This window comes from Grus americana, chromosome 5 (genome assembly GCF_028858705.1).
Source record: "Grus americana isolate bGruAme1 chromosome 5, bGruAme1.mat, whole genome shotgun sequence".
NCBI classification, from domain to species: domain Eukaryota; kingdom Metazoa; phylum Chordata; class Aves; order Gruiformes; family Gruidae; genus Grus; species Grus americana.
This window is the reverse complement of record NC_072856.1, coordinates 62443890-62464934: the sequence shown is the minus strand read 5'-3', so window position 1 is coordinate 62464934 and position 21045 is coordinate 62443890. Positions and strand designations below refer to the sequence as shown.

Genomic DNA, 21045 nt, shown 5'->3' with positions numbered 1-21045 from the left:
GGAGCACAAGGCAAATGCCTAGCTGCATGAAAAGAGCTGACAACTGCGAATGTTCAATAATCTCATCTGATAAAACCACGCAGAGGGAGTAATTGCATGAGGATTTCAGTAAAAGAATGTGCAGCTGGTTTTTCTGGCTTTCCAAATGCAGCCTGGGTTCCTGTAAGCAGTACTAGGCAATCACCGCCTTCCAATTTCCCTTAGACCTTCGGTCTGGACTTAGTAGCTAACTCTGCCTTTGCCTATCAAACACCTTGAGCCAGTTTGCCGCTGTGGATGTAATTGCCACTGAACGTGGCAGGTAGCCAGGCCACAGGGCTCTGATTCTGGGGCAAGGCTGGTGCTGGTGTCCCAGGAAGAGGAGGACATGGGGTGGACATGGTACTTCTCCAGAAGTTACAGTGCAGCTATCTTACTACCCTTTGCTCTGGCTGATCCAAGGAATGAGACTAAAATGCATCAGTGTTGATATGTGAAAACTGCAAGTTGCTGAAAAGAAAGAATTAGGAGCTTCAATTTTGCACAAATCTGAAGTGAAAAACCACACCAGTGCTCACAGTATTACACCTAAGGGCATTATTTATTCCATTCATACAGCATGATCCTGGTTTTAATGAGCAGGCAGAAGTACTTGGCAGGTAAATGACGTAGTCATGGACTGAGTATTAGCTACTGTGCAATTGCATTCTGTCCTTGTGTGCCTAATACAAACAGGAGTGTGCACACAGAGTCTAATATTCCTAGAGAAACCAGGGCTGACATTTAACTGCCCTGGGAAGAGAGGAGGAAATTAATACGGTGGGTATGGAAGACAGAGACTTGACACAGCAAGAAGAAACGAGAGGCAGAAAAGAGGTGAATGACTGGATGGTGAGTCAGTGATATTTTTGTTGAGTTTATGCATGTGTTTATTTTCTGGGTGTGATATCCGAATTAAACATTAGATATACCTAAACAATGGATACATATACATACTGTTGAGTGTTCTCAACTGCTGGGACGCACATGGACACACAAACACCACAAGAAACAACATTAAAAGAAGCCTATTAAGGCTGCAAGCTCACTTGTTCAGAATTATGACCATCAGAGCAAGCCTATTTCTTCTTTCTTTGTGCTTATGCATCATAACTCAGGTTTTAGTTACACAGGAACAGTTTTTTTAATTTTTTTTTCTTCTGTAGGGCAGCTGCCTTGGTCAGTGCACACAGTGGATGGTGTATACTCTAAGAAAGTAATACTTCCCAGTTCAATGTACACCTTATTTACTGTGTGCTGTCCAGCCCCAGCTCTGGAGAAGAATATCCCTCAGGATTTTGCCTGTGGAACTCATCACCATCGCATCTTGAGTGCTTCAAAACATTAAACATTTAGTTTTCACCCCTGAGATGTGTATAATTCCCACAGAAAGGTGATAAAACAAATCGGCAGAAGCCAAATACCATCTGTCCATTATGGGGTCTTCCACTGGAAAAGCCAAGGAGCTGTTTTTTCAGACACCTTAGTATTACGCCCTTCTTGGAGTGTTCAAAGTTCAGTTCCCGTTGGCTTCAGTCACAGCTGTGAATATCGAGTCTTGCATTTCAGACTTCCATGCAGCCAGGCCGTTTGCTCAGAAAGCAAAGAGCATGCAAATAGTGGTCATTAGGGTTGAATGCAGGTTGGAGTGATTTGCCTGGCCTTCTGTGACTGAAGCCCATGTGGAAATCAGTTTCCCACGTAGCCTTCAACTGCTTCAACCATTATGCCTTAATTTCACTCCTTGTGATCTTCTGCCTCACTCATTTTATAGTTTCTAACTCTTGCAACAGCTGAAGTAGGGATCCAACAGACACTAATCTCCTTTGCTACACAATGCCAGGCTTTTAATTTTTTTTTTTTCAGACTGATATCCATTTGGGCCGTCAGCATGGGTGGGATGTTTGGTGTTCACCTTTGCAGCCTTAGCTCATGAAATACCTGGGCTGAACTGATCTCCTCCAGCCAGCACTTGGCTAAGGGTGGTACAGTGTTGCATCTGAGCATCCCTGCTCTAGTAACTCAGTCAGCCTCGGGGTTCCCCCTAACACTGTTGTCTGTCCTGGCTCCTGTGCTTGGCCAGAGCCAATTCTGTCCCACTCTCCACAAATCCCTTCCAAATTTTCCTTCCTTTTCCCCATGTCACCTCTCTGCTGCACTGATTCCCAGACCTTCCCTGCCTGCCTAGCCAGCTCTGTCTTTAGCTCTCAGTCCCAGTCTTCAAACTCAGTTGTTCTCCCTGTAGATAGTTCTCAGTTTCTCCCCATCTTTCATCTGGGCTTTTTGTGCTAATTTTCTCCCAACTCTAGTACAGCTGAAGGCTTGTCTCCCCTGTCTCCTGCACCAGGAACACTAACACAGGTAGCCCTGAGTATCTGCAACACGTCCTTTATTTTGCCAGTTCTTTTGGCACAACTTTTTCCTAAGCCACGATGGGCTGAGGGTCTCCTGAGGCTGACAGCCCCGCTCTATAAAAGCGAGTCGATGAGCCATCAGTTCCATACCTCCCACTTTCCCCTGATGGGAAGCCTATTTCTATAGTGCTGCCTGGCTGCCATGGATGAGATCTGAGGTCGTTCCCAAACCTGCTTCTCTCATCCTCTTAAATATGTAACTTGGCTGCCAAGTCATGGATATGTACTTGGCAACCTGCAATAGCAACTGGAAACACAACATACACAACATGATTGTCAAAGAAAAAAAAAAGAGATGGCTGTAGAGAACAGAGCCAGAGCTGAATTTTCACGGTGATTTGAGATTCTTGCTTAGCTGTCCATGGACTGATTGTGTTTGCATGGATAAACCTTTACAGAATAGCTACAGGAGAAAAGCTGCAGTGTTTGGAAGGCTATGGAAATGGGGGAAGTTAGGGACAGGTTGTTTTATAGAAATTTTCTTTCCCCACATTTTATTGTCCATGTGTTCTTCCATGTAGTTGTGAACATCTCAGTGCTGCTTTCAAGAGTATTTTCCCTAGTTAGAAACTATTGCAAAAATGAATGAAGCCATCTTTAAGAGCTGAAAGCATAGGAAATGTTCCTTCTGTCTTACTGAACTGACCTGTCTGTAAGTCTTAGGTCAGGTATTTTCATCTCTTCAAAGTACATACTGGCCGAGTGCATCTGTACGAGCAAAATTTTCCAAGATTGTGCCTGGTTTTCACCTTATAGCTGACCTGATCTATTGCGAGGTGTGGTCCTGCCCCATTTATCTGTATCTCTGTTGGTCCTTCTCTGACTCCACCATGAACTGATGTAAAAATGCTAACTCAGCAGAAAGCTGCTCATTTATTTTTGCTGGATTATTATTTTTGACAGTTTAGGGAACCACCTTGCTGTGGGGACAGAAAAGATAAAGAATCAACACAAAGATAAATGATGGGAAAACTCTGATGGGAGCAAGAATGCCTCTTCCATCAACAACTAACTATTAGTCTGACTTAGCTGTAATGTGAAACCTCACCCTTCATGGGGACTTGACTTCTATTGGCAAAAGGTGCTTTTGTCAATGTAACTTGTACCAATTTTGGGTGCAATCTAAAGCAGTACCAGTTATACATGACACTGATCCACTGTGAATGACGAGTATGAGAGATTTTCTGCTTGCAAAAGCAATGCTTCACAATATCTCAAAGGTGAAAATCCCTCCCTCAAAATCATGCCCTTAAGTGACGTGCCGTAACGTACGGGAATTATTTCCAGGGGCAACTTGCAGATCTTGAGCTGACTGCTCGCATAGAGACCTAGGTCATGTCACAGGAGACTTGTGACCTGGTAGATATACTTTTAAATCTTGTGAAGTCCCAAGCTACACTAGGTTTAACATTCAGAGTGCGGTACAGACATCGATGCCTGTAACGGAGGGACCGGGAGCAGCTGCCTTCACTGCTGCCAGTCCTGGGCCAGTAACCAGGAAAACCTCCGCAGCTCCCGACCATCAAAGAACACAGTAAGCCCAAATGAATGGCTGCGGAGATGTTATTGCATGGAAAGCACTTAATTTCCCTGTTTGGACTAAAATGTTACCCAGGGAAGCTGTTTAGCAGAGCTGGGAAGGAGCAGAGCACATGGACATGAGTCCCAGTCCATAGCGCTGGGAGGGGGACCTACGTGCCAGGACCCGCAGTTCCTAGGGGACAGCAGGCAGTCACCAGGATACGGCCGTAAACAGTGCCTGCCTTTCCCTGCGCTCCGGGCAGTGTCCCAGGCAAGCACCATGCTGTCCGTGAGTCTCCCCAGCTTTCCCAGCTCCATGTTGTTGCTGCTGTTCATGTTTGCCTCTGCAGCAGATCCTGGGGGCCACAGGACGGCCCCTGGGATGGGCAGGGCAGGGCAGGGACCTGAACCACTGCCCCAGCCAGGGAGCAGGGTGGCTGGGCAGTCACTTGGCCATTTGTATTAGTGAGAAGCAGCTGAAATGTATTTTGAAGACACAGGAGTGGTATTTTCTCCTTCTTGTGATGTGTTGGTAGGCCTTGCTCTGCTGTACTCCCTTTTCTATTTTTCTTTCATGGTTCATAATCTCTAGTGTGTAACATAAAGGTACAGCATTTGCATGGCCCTTTTCTTCTGAGAGTTGTAAACCAGTATTAGAAAGCTGTGACCGAAGACTAGAACAAACAAGTCGAAATAACCACTTTTTGTCAAAGGATTAGAGCCATGGTTTCCTAATACTCATCTCTGCGGTCTAACCATCGCATGGGCTGCTGGCTGCTGACATGAAATTATTCTGGTGTCCTGTATCCAGTGCTCTACTACCAAATTAGATTGAGCAAGAATTTGTGAGAGCCTTGTGGCTGGCTGGCTGAATGGTACCTGGCAAAAAGCCACAGAAAGCCTTAATGTTTCACTCAGTTTAAATTTGTAGGCAGATGGATTTCAGCAATAAAGAGTCATTTTGCTTTAAAGGTGACCTGCAAATTATAGTTAAGGGTTTGTAAGTCTCTTGTTAATTAAGAAAGGGACTAACAGATCTTATTTATTTCCAGGGGATTTTTTTTTAATGATTTTTTTTTTTTGGTAATGTATGGATACTGTAAAATGCTGTTACTAGTAGTTTTGTCCAGTGTCACTGAAGGGTCTATCCGGTATTTATTTAAAGTTCTCAGAATATCAGGAAGTGCATAACATGTTCCCTTTTTAAACAAAGTTTTCCTTTCTCCTGATACTTAGTCTCTGCAGTTACAGAAATATTATTAAAAAAAGCCCAAACAAACAAAACCCCAACCAAATAGGAGCAATGTGTTGTTTAATGCATGGCTCCATTTGATTCCTCAGTCTTTATTGATTCACTGGCAATCAAAGAACTGATGTTCCTTAGCAAACTTTCAGTTATTTGTTCATAACCTGGAAGACATAAAAAAGGACAGATACCCATTTTTTCTTTCTTCTGCTATCAGCCTTTAATCTCAGAGAACTTCTGTTCAACTAACACACGAACAAACAACATCTGAGTGAAAAGTGGACGTAAGAAAGATAGGAAACAGCCCATCTGCACAGTGCCTGTGCTATAACTATTTTGCTGAGCTGGGCTGAGAACTTGAGCATAGATTTATGACATGTACTCCGTATGCTGTTTTCTTGCAGACAATAAAACTAACTCCAGGCGTGTGGTACTGGAAAGATGATACTAACACACTTGAATTTGCAAGGTAAGAGAATGATGTTTAATTTCAAATTATGCAAGCTTAGGCCTTGATACAGCGATTCCAAGTAAGGTAAAATCAGAGTCTAATAATGTTTTTCCTGAACGTTAAGTGCAGGACAAATTATTACCCTTTCCCCCCACCACAATTGAGATTACAGCTCCTTAACTGTTGGCTCTGCAGCATTTATCCTATTATATTAATGGAGACAATCAGAAATACGCATTTACTCTGTACTGCTCTCAAGCTGAACCCACTGCACAGGGACAGCTAAAAGCATGTGGTGAGTTCTGCCATGTGTCAGAAAGCCACACACTGGAGCAGCAGTGCTGGATGCCAGGGCCAAATGCCACCCCAGGTGCCTATAGGTGGAGGTCCACAGACCGATGTTCCCTGTTGCCAGTGTTACATATGATGCTGTGCAATGGGGAGCACTGGAGGACTGCAAACCTTTAGGGAAACCACAGGTCTGCAGAGGACAAAGTGCGTTTAACTGTGCTTTGAATTTCTGTGACGGTGGTGCATTAAGACTTTTTCTTATTTCCCCTTACATTTTCCCAAAAACTATTGGGGAAAAAACCCACCCAAAGCTATATCCCCCTTGCTCTCTTCTCAAGTGCAGTGCAGGTGGAACGTGGCAGCGGTGGGTCAGGCACACGCTCCCTGCTGCTGCCTCCTTGCCCTGCCGGGCATTTTCCAAGCCCTGTCACGGTGGAGCTGCCTGCTCACCTCTCCCCTGGCCACACGGCTACTGCAGGTGCCTTTCATGGTCTGTGTCTCAGCAGCTCCGGCCAACTTTTCCGCTGGGCTTGGGAACGCTGCTGACTCTGCCTAGTAGCTCTCCAGGGAGAGGTGTGAGCTCCCTGGTGACCTCTGCCTGTCTCTGCCCTCAGCAATCCCAAAGAAAAGCTCTGGAATGGAGCATTTCACATTTAGAAACTTCCTAAAGCCGCTTGAGACACTGATTGCTTGAAGGGTTTACATGGCACAGTGTTTCCAGTGGCAGGAGACGGAGCAGGAGCACCCGGGGAAGCCCCTTTACGCTTTGCTTCTGTGTTCGTGAAAGTGATGTCTCACGTTGACCTCACCACTACCCAGATGTTTTCTTAGTGTCAGTTAGAGGTCAAAATAGATATGCCTTTGTATCGTGGGATGTTGACCTCTTTGCACTGCTGCTAGTAATTTAAACTCTTACTACTGTGTGCTCATACTCTGTATTTCAGCTCCAATCCAGCAGCTGAGGACAACCTTAAGGAAGGAAAAAATACTCACTTTCAGGAAATGCGTGTCAAGACATTAAAAAGGTATTTCAATTTGATTAGCCTAGCTCAAAAAGAAAGAAGATCATTTGGGTGGGAATATTTTCATCCATTGTCTGAGGATCGTGTCTGAACAAAACACGTGAAACAGGAAGCCAGCTGTCATTTCAACAGGGCGGATGAGTGGTCTGAACATAAAAACAGAGCCAGGCATGCCTGCCGTTGAATGCTAGCTCAGGCACTAGCCTGGTATGACTTTGGTAAAGTCATTCAGCACCTTTGTTGCTGTTTCCAGATCGCTCAGAATGAGGTAATAATTCTCATCTACCCTAAAGAGTATTGTGAGGTAATGAATTCATCTGTGTAAGGCACTTCAAAGATTATTATTATTATTAATTTTATAAATTCAGAACATAGTATAGCTGACTTTCATCCATTACTTAAAACCTCTTTGATCTAAATAATATAGTCACAATTTATTATATTAGCAACTAAAAGCGCAACTTCAGACGCAACTTTAGAGGTGAATTGTCCTATTTCTCTCAATGTTCCCAGCCGGTTTTGTGGTTATAATAGTTGAAAGCTACTTCAGGATACCTGCCAAACACATTTCACTGCCTGTCACTTTGCAACTGAGTGCCATGAAGAGAGTACATGCCTGGTAGATAATCTCAATATTCTCAGACGTGCATTAACACTGTGTCCTTAAATGGTATGTATTGGTCAACCACTAGCATCTTCCAAGATGATTGCAGTGCAGCGCTCCCTGAAAGAAGGCTGGCTGACAAAGAGCGAAAATTGCATAGGCTGTCCAAGTGGGTACAACATGAATATGTGACGTTGGATGATGTCAAATGTGAGTAATTGCTGGTATTTCCTATCAGCAAGGCATCACCTATACAAATTAGAAAGCTATTTCTGCTAATGCTAACAGGTTTTTTTGAGGCAATATTGTTTTTCTCCTCTGTATGTTTTCAGATGCTGCTTTGCTTTTGAAAGAAGCAAATGAGTCGCATTACATGCTATCGTTTGCAGAGGTTATGAGGTATGTCATTTAGAGTTTGTTTCAAGAATTATGTGTGTGTGGCTGGTAGTGGAGGGACTGGGGTGTATGAGAAGTAGAATATGAAATATCAGAGGTTTAAAATCTCTCATCTGTGGGGTTCAGTAGGAAGCAATACCAAATGCATGTTGTCCTCGACATTTGCAGAGAAATACTGCTATCACCTGTTTGAAAGCTTTCCACTCTGTTACCTAAAGGAAGGCAAGAACTTGGGCCTAAATACCTGGAGGTTGTTATCCATCTTACCCTAAGTTAAATTCCATCTTAGCCAGCGTGCCCGCAACACTGCGTGCACCAGGAGTGCTAACATGACTGGGACTCTGGGCTGCCTTCCTGTCCTGCTGCTGCTGTTGCCATCAGAGCTACAGGGCTCATTATTTGCTGTTGTCACTTTTCAGTATTGCATCTCTATAGGCTAAAAGCGAGGAGGCAACAGGCAGAGCATTATATCTCAGAGGCATATCCCTGAGATTACCAGGGCCATAGAGTGGCTGCATTGCCTTTGCTTTAGGAATGTATCTGTAGACCTTGTTGAGCTTTAGTCATACTGTCCTTTCAGAAGAGGAGAGGTGTCCAAGTTATCCCCCTTTTCCTTTGAATGTGAATGCCACTCTTCCAGCACGTTCAGTGCAGAAAACATGCTTCTTTGCAGTATGTCTGGTAATATCCAATTCAATCCACTCTTCGGCATGTTTATTGGACTCTGTTAGCAATTCTCTAAAAGCCTTCGAAGTCTTAGTGTGGGGCGGAGTGCTTGCTACGAATAGATCTCAGCCATATAGCTAATACTTGGTATAATGCAGGCCCCTGAGCAGAGACTTTGTTCTTTTTCCTAATGTTCTGGTGTCTGTATCTGCAAATCTGCAGACTTCACATTGACCTTTCCACCTTTCATTTAGGAATAAGAAACTGGATGAGTTCCTCATGGCCCTGCTCTTCTACCTATCTTTTTACCTGGAAAAAATTGCCCTGGAAAAGAAATGCAGATCCTTGATTTTGTGAGTACAAGACTTTAGGGCTGTAAGCACCCAGAGCTTGCCCCAGTAAATCTGGAATCACAGAGCAGTCTTTTGTGTCAGAATCAGTGGGATTCTGCATATGAGCAAGGACTGCTTGCTATATTGGCCCAGTCTATATATGGAATACTAAGAAGAAAACCCCCTTGGTCTCACTGTTTATGTCCCTATCCCCTTGTCCTCCGTGCTCTCCAGGACATATGCTCCTCTGACTATGTAGAGAAACAGATTTTCTGGGAGGGTTTGAACCCCACTTTCCCCCAGCCTTGCCCTGGGCAGCATGCACTGCTGTTCGCGTGGCATGGTGTCACCGTAGTCTCCCTTTCAAGATGGTGGCTGGATCCAGTCCTGCTGCAATGGGGTCACCAAATAATTTGGCTCCTCAAGGTAATGCTGCAATTTGAATAAATCATTACTACTACTATCAATGTTAAATCTGTGTGAGTGCCCTGGATCGAATTACCATCCCTTAATGCCATTTCCCACTAATAACATTAGCATCCAGTCATTTCTGCTTGCAATACAGAGCAGCAAATAGTCGCAACTGAGTCTGTTGGGTGTTAATTTGTGCTGTGGGTCACATCGCTTCAAGACTTAATTTCTAAATACTTTGCAAAGCAGGTTCAGATGACTCTTAGGTGCTAGAAACATGTTACAACACGAGGAATATATGCTAGGAAAGCAGTTCCCAAGTAAGGGTGTGTGACCACACTTGCTACCTTGCAGAGTGGAAGTGGGGATGCCAGGGGAAGAGTTTAGGAGCTGCTGTGTTACAGGGTTATATGCCTTGGGAGAAAGCATTGCAGAGTTAAAAAACATGATGGTAAGAAACTTCAGTGATTTTCTGGAGTCTATAATAGTTTCTGAGAATTGATTGAGTAGTTTCTTAAAGCACTTCATGATTACGTACTTCACAGTTCATGAAGCCTTGATATAAAGAGGGGCTGATTCATCTGGATTGAAGAAAAGACTGTTGAAGGATTGCTGGCCTTAAGGAATTGATTTGTTCTACACCCATAGTTTGCCAGGTGTTTGTCTCATTGTCCAAGGAATAATTCATAAATAAAGAAAACCACCAGCATACTTTCATACCCAAAGCTCATAGATTCAGTTGAGATGCTCTGGGCTGCAATTTACAAAATGATCCCCTTGCTCTTGGCCGGTAAAGGACAAGGAGGACACTTTATGGGTCATGACATATCAATATGGCTCATATCATCTACTGGTGTGGCAAATTCAGAAACAGACTGAAACAATGGGGAGTTTGGACCTCTTGCAATATAGGGTTATGTTTCCTGCATCAAGGAGGCTCTGGTTAGTAGGTATCAGCCATAAGCACTGGATAAACCCTGCCAGGAGAGACTTTTCAGTGTGTTCTGGCATGAAGTGCTCCCAAAGTGACTCCGGCCTTTTGGTGGGAAACATATACTGACTCTCCACTTCTACAATACTGTTTTATTTAGATTCATTACCTCCCCTAAAGGGAAGTGGCTTGCTTGTCAGGATTACCTGCATGCAGTGTAACATCAGAGAAACTTAAAGAAGAGACACTCACCATGCAGAAGCAGGAATTCAGGATATTGATCTACGAAAGCAGAAATATAAGGAAGGAAAGTAAAATGACAAAAGGCAATTTTAGGTCCTATTTAATGTTGAAGTTCATTCTTAATTGTGTTAGCGTCTTAGCTGACTTGGAGGAGCAGGGAGTTATTAATCATGGTATGAAGAGCTTTCTGATATTGCATCTTCTTTCCCTGTTCAAGATGTCCCATTTCCTCTGTTACCCACCTGGTCTAATTCCAAACTTGGTATGTGCTATGTTTCAAATCACAGGTAGCAAGGACTGTCTTTTCCCTTCTGTGGAGTAAAGTTCTGGAATGGTCTTCCACTAGGAAGTAGTGGGGGCAAGCAAGAAAACTACTTTTTTTCTGAAGGTGGAGCTCTGTGAGCTTGTGAAAGGGATTTTATAACTACATAATAGAATCATAATGAAATAAAGTTACACTTGTGATAAGAATCCTTGGTTTTGTGACATGCTGATGTATTTGAGAGGATGTGAAGGAAGATTGCATAGCCATTTCTTTTCCTCTATCTATCCCACATAAATCCCATGCTCAGGGCTGTTGCTAGTGGCCTGCTCAGGAAGAAAACTCCCTCCACCTTCCTCCAAGATATAATTTAGTTTCATAGGCTTTTTTGCTTTCCTATGTAGTACTGGCTATGTGCCACAAGTAGAGACAGACTGGAGGCAAGACATGCCAGTGCCATTTCATGTTTCTCGTTAGTGACACCTATAATTTGCTCCCAGTTAAACTGACAGACAGATTACTTGGAGCCAGGGCTTGGTGACCTGTCTAGTCCTTTATCAGCCTGATGTTCCTATATGACAGACACATCCAACGGCTGTGCAGTCCTTGAGCTGCTCTTCTTGTAGACCCTGTGTGATAACCTAGTAACACAGAAAACAATGCTGGTTATTCCTGCTCCTAGTTGGTGTGTTTTGGGGTTCCTGCCATTTGGGCTGCCTGTGAGAGATGCCTAACTCATCTGTTGGGACTACTCTTGTCCACAGGGAGCCAGGCCTGATAGTCTGCATAGCTCCTCAGCTGTCTTGAACCTAGACGATGTAGAAGTATCGGTGTCCACAGTGCCTCAAGAGAACATCTAAGACCATCCTGGCTTCAGAAGTCATTGCTCCTGTGCATTAAACTTTCTTTGGAAAAAAAAAGTATCAGGAGGGGTTGCTATCAGAGAAAATCAGGATGAATATGGGCATCTTTGACTTCTTATGACTTTATCTTTTGTTGGTGCTGTGCTGATTCTTTGTAAATCCAAGCCTGAGGCTTTCCTGGCTTCTTCTAGGTTGTGGAAGATCTTGTAACTAACTTCAAAAATAATTAACCGGTTTTCCAAAGCAGTGGGCATGAGGCATTCCCCCACCGGAGACAGCTTGGGAATATTCACCTCTGAAATATGTGACTAAGAACAAAAACTCAGCAGTGGTGGATGAGACATGAATGGAACAAGGGCTATTATTTCTGTCCTGCATTTTCTTTCCCCTTTAGTTTCTGTCTGTTTCTGCTTCCAAGCCTTTCATGTCTTTTGAGGAAAATCTGCTGAATTTTATTAGCGATTATCCTTGAGAAGCCCAGAGTAATTGTCCTAATTTATTAAAGGTGGGTTGTGTAGAAAGCTTTAGAGCTGGAGGCCATCAGGGATAGGACAGATGAAAAAAACCCAGCTCTCCTGAGTGTGAAAGGAGGCTGGTAACTTTTAGGCCGGCAGTGCTCCCAGGCACTGGGAGACAGTCGGGTGGATTACAGGGGAAGCAGAGGAAATAGAAAGCTCTTTGGTTTGGCATTTCCTTAGTGTTTGATCTGAATTGGTTTAAAATACAGGCTTGTGGTGTCAGCCGTTCCTGTTTAGAGGCAGTCCCAAAAGCGCTTCATGTGCCTGTTTGAAGAGGACTAAGTGCTGTCTCTGAATGAACCAGACCCACCGCTCCAGGCTGCCCGGTGACAGACTCTGCGCCTGGAGATATCGAAATGCAGCTCCGGGGCTTTTATGCAGGCTGCAGAAAGGGTTCATAAGCTCTGCAGGATCAAAGACGGCAACCTGACGGGCTGTGGGCATGCAGCTTATAAGTTGTGTGGGGCAAGAGAGACTGTCTGGGCCCAAGCCCCAGGCCTTGTGGCCCCACCGGCATTGCCAAGCCGTGCTGGAAGTGCGTGAACCCAGCCTTGCTGCAGAGGGGTCCCCCAGTTGTGTCACGCAGCGCGTTGGTTTATGTGCCTGAAAACCATGCCTGCTTCTCAGGAACAGCCATGCTTTCTAGCACCCCTTCTGTTCAGAACATCTTCCCTGAAAACTTTTTTTCCTTTTTTGTTTGAAACAGGACTATGATCTTTTTAGAGAAGAAAGAAATGGACGATGTGTTGGCGAAGTTAGCGGTGGCCAGGATTCACCTTGCCAAGGTGTACAGTCACCTCATCCTCGAACGAGGCATGGCACAGCAGCACCGCATGCCTAGTGGAAAGTAAGCCAACCCCTTCTGGGGACAGCAGCCCAGGGCCAAGGCCTCTGTTGAGTGACACAAGTGAATGCCCAGGGAAATAAATGTCTTGTGGGCCAAGGAGTCACAGAGGACTAAGGGACCATGAGACAGAGAAATGTCCTGACCTCCCTGCAGCTCTATCTCATCTCATAACCAACTCTAAAAGTGTTTCTGGTGAGCTGCTGCCAACTGTTTTGGCCACGATGAGTTGCAGCAGAGCTCTGGAGACCAGACTGGAAAGCTCTAGCGCTGGTATGCGGAAGCCTTGATAGAAATACAGAGCAGGAAACTTTACTGGGTTCAACATGAAAGTCAGTTGGGCAAAAATTAGTGCCAGCCCTGGATCTTACCCCTGCCACTTCCACTTCACTAAATCTTGAAAGCAAATGGTTATGTATGGGCTGGTTGCATAAATCCCTGCATAAATTTCCTCTTATGGCAAGTCTGAGATAGCATAAGACTAGTCTAGCAAGTGAAGGAGACCGTGTTGCAGCAAGTGAAGAGCAGAGACAAGAAGAGGTTGTGCTTGGGCATCGGCAGCGTAGGAGTCCTACCTCTGAGTGGGGAAGACAGTACATGAGTTTTTCAGGGTGGTGAAGATCAACTGCTCCTTAGATGTGATGGTCCCAGCAATGAACTGAAAGGGGAGAGAAACCCATGGTGGGAATTAAAAAAGAAACTGAAGAAGGCAGGAGAAGATGTGTGGGTGTTTGAAAAGGCAGAGAAACCAAGGGAATGATGAGGACAAGAAAAGGGGAGTTTTAACAGGAGATGAAGGTGGTTTAACCTTGGCTGGCAACTAAGCACCACAAAATATGGTTAGTGGAAGGAGAATGTCATGACACAGTGATTGTGCTACTGTTAGGGACTCTTTTCTCAGCCATGTATGTTCCTGCACAATGTTTCCTTTCCCTGGCAGTAGAAAGGAGCTGGCAGTCCCTACCCAGCACCCATGAGATCTTCTCAGAGCAGTTTCAGGCAATTTTTTTCAGTTAGTTGGTGTGAAACTGCTGCCAGTCCCCCAGAGGAGTCACAAACATTCACCTGCCTTCCTGCAACACAGCTCCGGGCAGCCGTGCTCCTGGCTGGGGTGGGGGAACCTGGACTTCCTTCTAATCAAGAGGAGAAGGTAACCTGTGAAATGATGGAGTCAAAGGGGAGCTGAAATTGCTGTCCCAACAGGGCTTTCATTTTAGTGTGCCCCATCCCACAAGGTGCTGGACCCTGAGAATTAAGAATGTGTTCCCTCTGCATCATGGCACATTGGCATTTCACCAGGCACTCCTGGGAACAGCCTTCTCTGCCAAATCCCTGCTGCCAGATTCCTGCTGAGCAGAGGCATCTTCTTAACGTTCTCTCTGGTTGGACAGGGAAGGTCATGACAGCATTTCATTATTTCTGTTGGGTGGCCCTAATGTCTCCACTTATGAGACTCAGTTGGAGGAACTTATTGCAGAAAGTGACTTGAACACAAGAACTGGATGCAGCTGGATAAAACAGCCTGTCGTATACCCAGCTAGTTAGCTCTGCTGCCTCTTCAGTCACCCATGTTGTCTGGTGGATGGGAATGTGCAGGACTGAGTGGCAAAAAAACACCAGCATGAGAGTGAGAGCAGAGAGCTGAAGCAAGAAACTGTGTTCTTTAATGTTTCTGTCACAGTGGGGGATAGAGGCTGGCAGTGGGTTGGGATGTTGGTGTCCACAGGCTGTGAAAACACAAAGGCTACAAAAGAGCTGTGTCTTAAAGCCTTCATGATGTAAGGTGCTGCATGAAGAGAGACCTCACCGAGTTACTCATAGCAGGGTGGCGGTAGCTGACTACAGCTGACTTCAGAATTAGGCTCACGCTGAGCGTATTATAATACATGGCACTTCCCATACCATACTGCAATTATATAAATATAATCTTTTCCAGGCTGACTCAGTTTAGCCTTAAATGTTATCTGGATCCTCCCAGACCATTGTGTGAACTGCCAAAACCAAGAGCTAAGGGACAGAACTGATTAACACTCTTAATTATAAAAGATGGTTAGGATTTTTTTGAGCACACATGTTTTTGGATGGGAAAGGTCCTTTGTCAAAACAGAAAGTGTGGGGAAGGTTACTTCCGATGAATTTTTTTTAACTTGAAAAATGTTTAGATTAAAATCTGAGAAACTATTGATAATGTACCACCCTCAGTTTTACTATATTTTCTTATAAGCCAACTATGGGTTCATGATGGTGTTGAAGCTCTTGCTTTTCACTCTAATTCACCATAGCAACATTTTAAAGAAATCTTGTACTATGTTGGTAAACTGCTTTCCCTTCCAGATCTGCCAAACGTTTATGTGTTCTTACGAAATTATCGATTCTTCATGTAAAGGTTTCCTCTGAAAGTTTAAAAAGAGAGGCTTAGGTGGAGAACATCTTAATCTTAACAATTTACATGATTTGTAAAATGCAGCATTAAAATCCAATCTTGATACTATCCCAGACTGGAATTTGAGAGAGTTCCTCCAGACCTGTTATTTGTGTGTGTTAGCATTAGTCCTTTTGTGCCTCCAACGCCAAGGAAGGAATAGGTGTGTCTGGCTTTCTCCTTTTAAGTTGATGGGGGTTGCGCAACCTTTTTATGGTGCCAGTTTCCTTATGGGCATTTGTCATAATGGGAAAAATACAGAGTGTTCCCAACGCTGCATGCATCAATGGTGCAAACACAGTCCAGCCAGCCCTTACTGATCCTTGAAGCTGGCTTGACCCATGGGCAATTAGTGTCACAGCTGCGGTGGAAAGAGCTGCTAAGTGGCACAGGAAGCATTTCTTCCCCATGTGCCCCTATGCAGAACAGTAGGTCTTGTAGATGTCTGAAGCCAACATCATCTTGCATCCAGACCCCACACTTACGGCACTGTCTGCCCTTGGCTGTGCTGTCCTCTTTTATGCATGAACTCATCCCGTCTCCCTGACAGCTATGAGAAAGCAATATTACTGTATTTCTAGAAGGTGTGATGCTCTTTGCTCACTCATTCACATCTCTTACAAGTCCCATCCTGAATCTTGTTGCAAGTTTGATGTTTTCCTGGCCCTTTCTGTATTTTCCTAGGTAATTAGCAACATGGGAGGTGCCTCTTAGTTCAACACTCATTTTAGGAAACTTTACTTCAAGCAGGTCTCTTAGCTTAATACCTCACCTGAGGGAAGAAAGCACTAGGAGAAAGAAGGGTGGAGACCCCTGGCCTTGTTTGACTTTAATTATTAGCATTATTTGCTGTTGCTGGCCTCCATATAGGGACTAGGGATTAGTTCTAAGACACTGCAAGAGCTGTATATTGTTAAAAGGTGAAGCTGGGTTTCACATTTAGGTTTAAGAAACTGGGGTCGCTTTAGGTTTCTCCACTCTGGTATTCTGAAGACAGAACACTGTACTTTACCAGCATTCATAATGAATCAAAAGCATCAGAGTTGTTCTGGGAGTTCTGCTTTGGCAAGTGTCCACGCCATGCTTGCGGAGTCAAGCTTGTTTTCCCTTGCACAATACGTGACGTGTCAGCAGGATTATGGCTGGTGGGAGCAGGGTAGGGAGATACATGGTCATCTTGATCAAAAAATCAATAAATAAAAGTCAGAAGATGGTAAATAGAACTATAGGGCTGAAAGGTATTATCTTCATGGTCTGCTCTGCATTGATGTTTCTGGGGTGATGGCAGTTGGTGAATGGCAGGTGTATGGAACACTTGACATTATCAGGAAGATAAGGGACATATCAGGAGTTGGTGAGTTGATGTGGAGACAGGCTTTCCTGTGCATCTGGCAGGACCCAGCCAGATCTGTGGGGAAGTGTAGGCTAGCAGGGAATTTTTGCTTTTATTTCCATGAGGATGAGTTGTGCCATCTCCAGGAGAACTGAGTGGCTGCTGGGATGTGTGCATCACATGATGGACAGTCATTTGATTTTGTGTGAGAATCCCTGGGCTCAAGTGGGTGGCGAGAGCATCTCTCAGGCTTCCACTGGGCAAATTGCTGCTTCTTTAACAAAGGCCCTCTGTCATTCTTGGGCATGTTTTACATTTCTTCTTGGACATTCATCAGACATCTCCTTCCTGGTTTTTGAGTTTATTGTCTCAGCATTGGCCTGGCTTTGTGCCCTTGGTAACTCTGCTCATTGCTCTTCCAGTGATGTCAGGAAGAGTTTTTTTATTTACTTCAGTGGGAACTGGGTTAGATCAGTGCTGACCACTTTTGAGAGGCCCATGCAGAGAGCTCAGTCTAGATAGCATAGCAGGGGAGCCTCGCCTGCTCATCACATCCAGCTTTGTTCTCTGTCTCATTTAATTAACTGAGCCATACAATATTTTGCATTTTCTCCTTCTGAGTCCTGCCTTTCTCTTGGACAGTGGGTCTCCGCATGCTAGTAATGAGGATCTACCAGCAACAACTTTATTGCCTGGTGAAATGCCAGCTTGGCATAGCCTCATGAGTCATATTCAATGCTCTGTTCAGAGAGCTGAAAGGACGACTGCTGCTATTAATTTTGTGCTCTTGTTCACTGCCTTAGGAGAAAAACATCGTTGCAGAAAGATCGGAGCTTCTTTGAGGTAAGAAAGACACAAAGATAAATGGCGAGTGTGGCTGAGTGTCAGGCCAGAGCATGTCCCTCCCTTCCACAGCCAAATGCTCTTTCCCTTTTTGGTTGTCCTGGTAGTTTACTTGTAGGGCAAAGTACCTAGAATAAAATTTTACCTCTAGGGCCTAGATGTCCCTGTAAAATACCATCTCTTTGCCCTTCAGCCCAAGCCTTTTCCCCTTGGAGCCCTCAGCCAGGGAATTTCAGTCCCTCTGTGGCTCTCAGCCCCCAGGCAGTTCCAACCACAGCCTGAGGTACCTCTGGGAAGTTTGGTGCATAGGTTTCTTCTCATCATGGGCCTCACAGTTTCATCTCTGTAGGAAAGACATTTCATAGCCTTCTTTCATTTCCATTACCCTTGGCGAGTTTTCTAGATGCCAATGACCTCTTCTGGCCTGCAACATACATCTCCATCAGCCATTTATGAGACTCACTGTGTAGCAGAGCTTCAGAAAATGAATACAAACCAGCTGGGCCCAAATTATACTTTGTAATTCATAAATTGGGAAGCCTTTCCTTGAAAGAAGGGAACTGTGGTTTCAATTCCAAGGACACACAGCTGTCCCACCAATGCCATCTTTTCAAGAACAGACTGGATTTACTGGGGGTTGATTCCGCTTATGCCAGGGATCACAAATGTTAAATAGGAGTGAAAAGCTAGATTATTTTTTTTTAATCAGCAAGCAGACATGCGGAGGTGAGATGTGATGAGTTCATATTTGGTAGTAATATTTTCTGTGACCATAATACCATCATTCAGGGTGGGGATCATCTTGTCTACCTGCAGCTGCCCAAACAATAGCTGTCCAGTCAGACCATGCCCTTCGGCTGCCTTGACAGTCAATGCAGAAAAGAGAAGCTCAGCCAGAGGGTGAATTGTTGCCTCTTGAGATAGATGGATGTGATAGGAACCCCCACAGAATGATTCATCCCATCAGTCTCTTTCCGTTGATTATTGAGGGAAACTAGGTGGTGATCTCAGGTTAACTCCTTAGTTTCTAGCAGCAAGACTGAGCCAAATTGGTCAGAGTTGAGCAAGATGAACTCCATCTGAGTTTCTAGCCTCATCTGTCTGCATACCTTTAAAAAACCAGTCCTTTCAAATCTGCACTGATGTATGGTAAAGTTTGATGCTAAATGGTTGCTGGCATTTTAGTGGAGTCATGCCAGCCTCCCCTCTGGGATGCAATGGGACTCTGGGCCTTTTCCCAGTGAAAAGGGGATCTGTGTTTTCAATTTAGGGCTTCTACAACTTCTGCAGCCATGTGGCTTGGCTTGTGTTCAGACGGAAGCACTTCCAAGTGATTCGGGAAGAAATCGGCAGGCTTCTTTGCTCCAATGTGTTCAATCCTGCTTTAAGAGACAGGAGCAATGTTGACTTGCAGAAAGCAGGAGACAGGACTGCTGATGCAAATACTATTCGCTTGCCGTATCTGAGGTACACATTTGACACACTGGTGAGTCCTTAGGGAACCTGCCCTGTCCGAATACACTGAGGTAACACCTGCATTTGTTTTCTTTCAAGAAAAGTACGTGCCAAGCACCCTTCCATAAACAGCATGGTTCACCAGCGCTCGCCAGCGCTCAGCACGCTGCTGCCCTTACCAAAGGACCGTGCTCAATACCTCTCCCAGAACCACTACCGCCAGGGCACAGACTCTCAACCTTGCACGTGTGATGGCCTGCCAGACTTCTCAGAATGGTTTACTACCAAGTAAGAAGCTATTTCTCTACATAAATAGATTTGGTAGTGCTATGAGGAAGGATGTCGGACATGTAGCTCTTCCTCACTGGGAGAGGGGCCATTGGACTGAGGATTTGGTCTACATGGGAGTTAGAGAGGAACAGGAGTGTAGGCAAGACAGGCATGAGTGAGCCTGAAACTTGCAGAAGTAGTACTCCTGGTTAACTGATGGCAAAGCAGCTACTGTCCATTGTAATGCTTTGTTAAAACTAAAAAAATTCTGGGGAAAGGAAATATGCTTTAATATAAATTTGAGCAGAAATTAATCAAAACCTCTCAAATTTTTTTTTTCCCTCTCATGATTCATCCAATTTCTTATTTCTTCTTGACTGTTAGTTTTTAATATTCTGAGCAGACATTACTGATGCACTTTATTCTGACACAGTCATTTTTTTACTACATTGTACTTTTAAAAATATAATTTAAATTGTAATAGAAATAGAACTTTTTCTTCTGATTAATGATAAAACCAAAATTTTTCAAGCCTGAGTACACCATATGAGAGAAATTCCATTTTCCATCCAGCCATGGTTAACAGAAATATTACTGCAGTACCTTTTTATGTAATAACTCATGTAAACAGGACCACTGTAAATCAGTTTTGCTCTGTTGAAGTGTATCTAAGGCTCCCTGTAAGACTTTCCACATAAGTCTTCTTTTCCGGCCTGGAAACTAGAATTTGAGAATTGCCTTAATTTGTCTGGATCTTCCAGAGATCTGGCAATCTAATGAATGCTACAGCACTGTGCATGCAAAATCTTTGGACATACCTACAACACACAACCAGCAAGTCCGGTATTTCTTGAGAGTGTGAAATTTGCTACAGATGCACATGTAATTGTTTCATGCATGCTTTGGAAGCTGGGTGCATCCTGAGCACCTTGGCTTTATAGCTTATGCACAGAATCAGGTAATTCATATGTAATAGGGCCAAATTTTCCAGGGAGTGCTGAGCTTCACATGGACACGTGCAACTCATGTTATGTGCATGCACACTCCAGACAGAAACATGATGTGGTGTGCAAGATGCTGAGGGTATAAGCATGGTTATTTGTTTTTCCCTGCGGGAGAGCAGATATTCTCTGCATAATGGGTTATGCACAGCCCAGCTACAGGAGGCAAGGTTCCTTGCTGGTTTACCCAGGAAACATTACAGATCTGTCCCCCCTTTCTCCCATTTTCCTTTGCTTCATTGTGTCAAGCAGATTAACATGATGTTTTCTAACAGGGTGGGCATCATTGGAGCTCATTGTAGTGAGTTAAAATCTTTGATGAACATGCCTGATGGGATGATGGAGGAGGAAGAAGAGAAAGAAGAAGAGCAAGGAAGAATAAGGACTGGTTTCTCCATCCTGCCAAACTACCTCAGTTTGCCAGCTCCAAGAAGCCCCCAAAACAGGCTTAGCAGTCAGAGCACTCTGCTCTCAAGAAGACAGGTAGAAGGTGACTGTCATCAGAGCAACTAGCAGAAGTGGTATCTTCTCATGTTGAGTGGCATGGTTTCACACGGCTAAGTAAATCACTTTAAAATTGCAGCTTAAGTAGCCTAACTCATTTGTCAGAGGTGGGTAGTTAACACACAAGGGCTGGGTGACTGGAGACCTGGACTGTAATTCCTGATTCTATCACTAACTATTTTTC

General features: G+C 44.3%; 1 protein-coding gene across 1 annotated transcript; it reads left to right on the top strand.

Moving 5' to 3' along the window:
• The first annotated feature begins 804 nt into the window (after positions 1–804).
• On the top strand, positions 805–20870 carry PPP1R36 (protein phosphatase 1 regulatory subunit 36). The gene is made up of 11 exons (XM_054827949.1): positions 805–870; positions 5604–5668; positions 6886–6966; positions 7656–7777; positions 7900–7966; positions 8884–8982; positions 12896–13035; positions 17585–17631; positions 18902–19098; positions 19186–19374; positions 20633–20870. The coding sequence occupies exons 1-11, from the start codon at positions 805–807 to the stop codon at positions 20868–20870; spliced, it is 1311 nt and encodes a 436-aa protein (XP_054683924.1).
• The last annotated feature ends 175 nt before the right edge of the window (positions 20871–21045 follow it).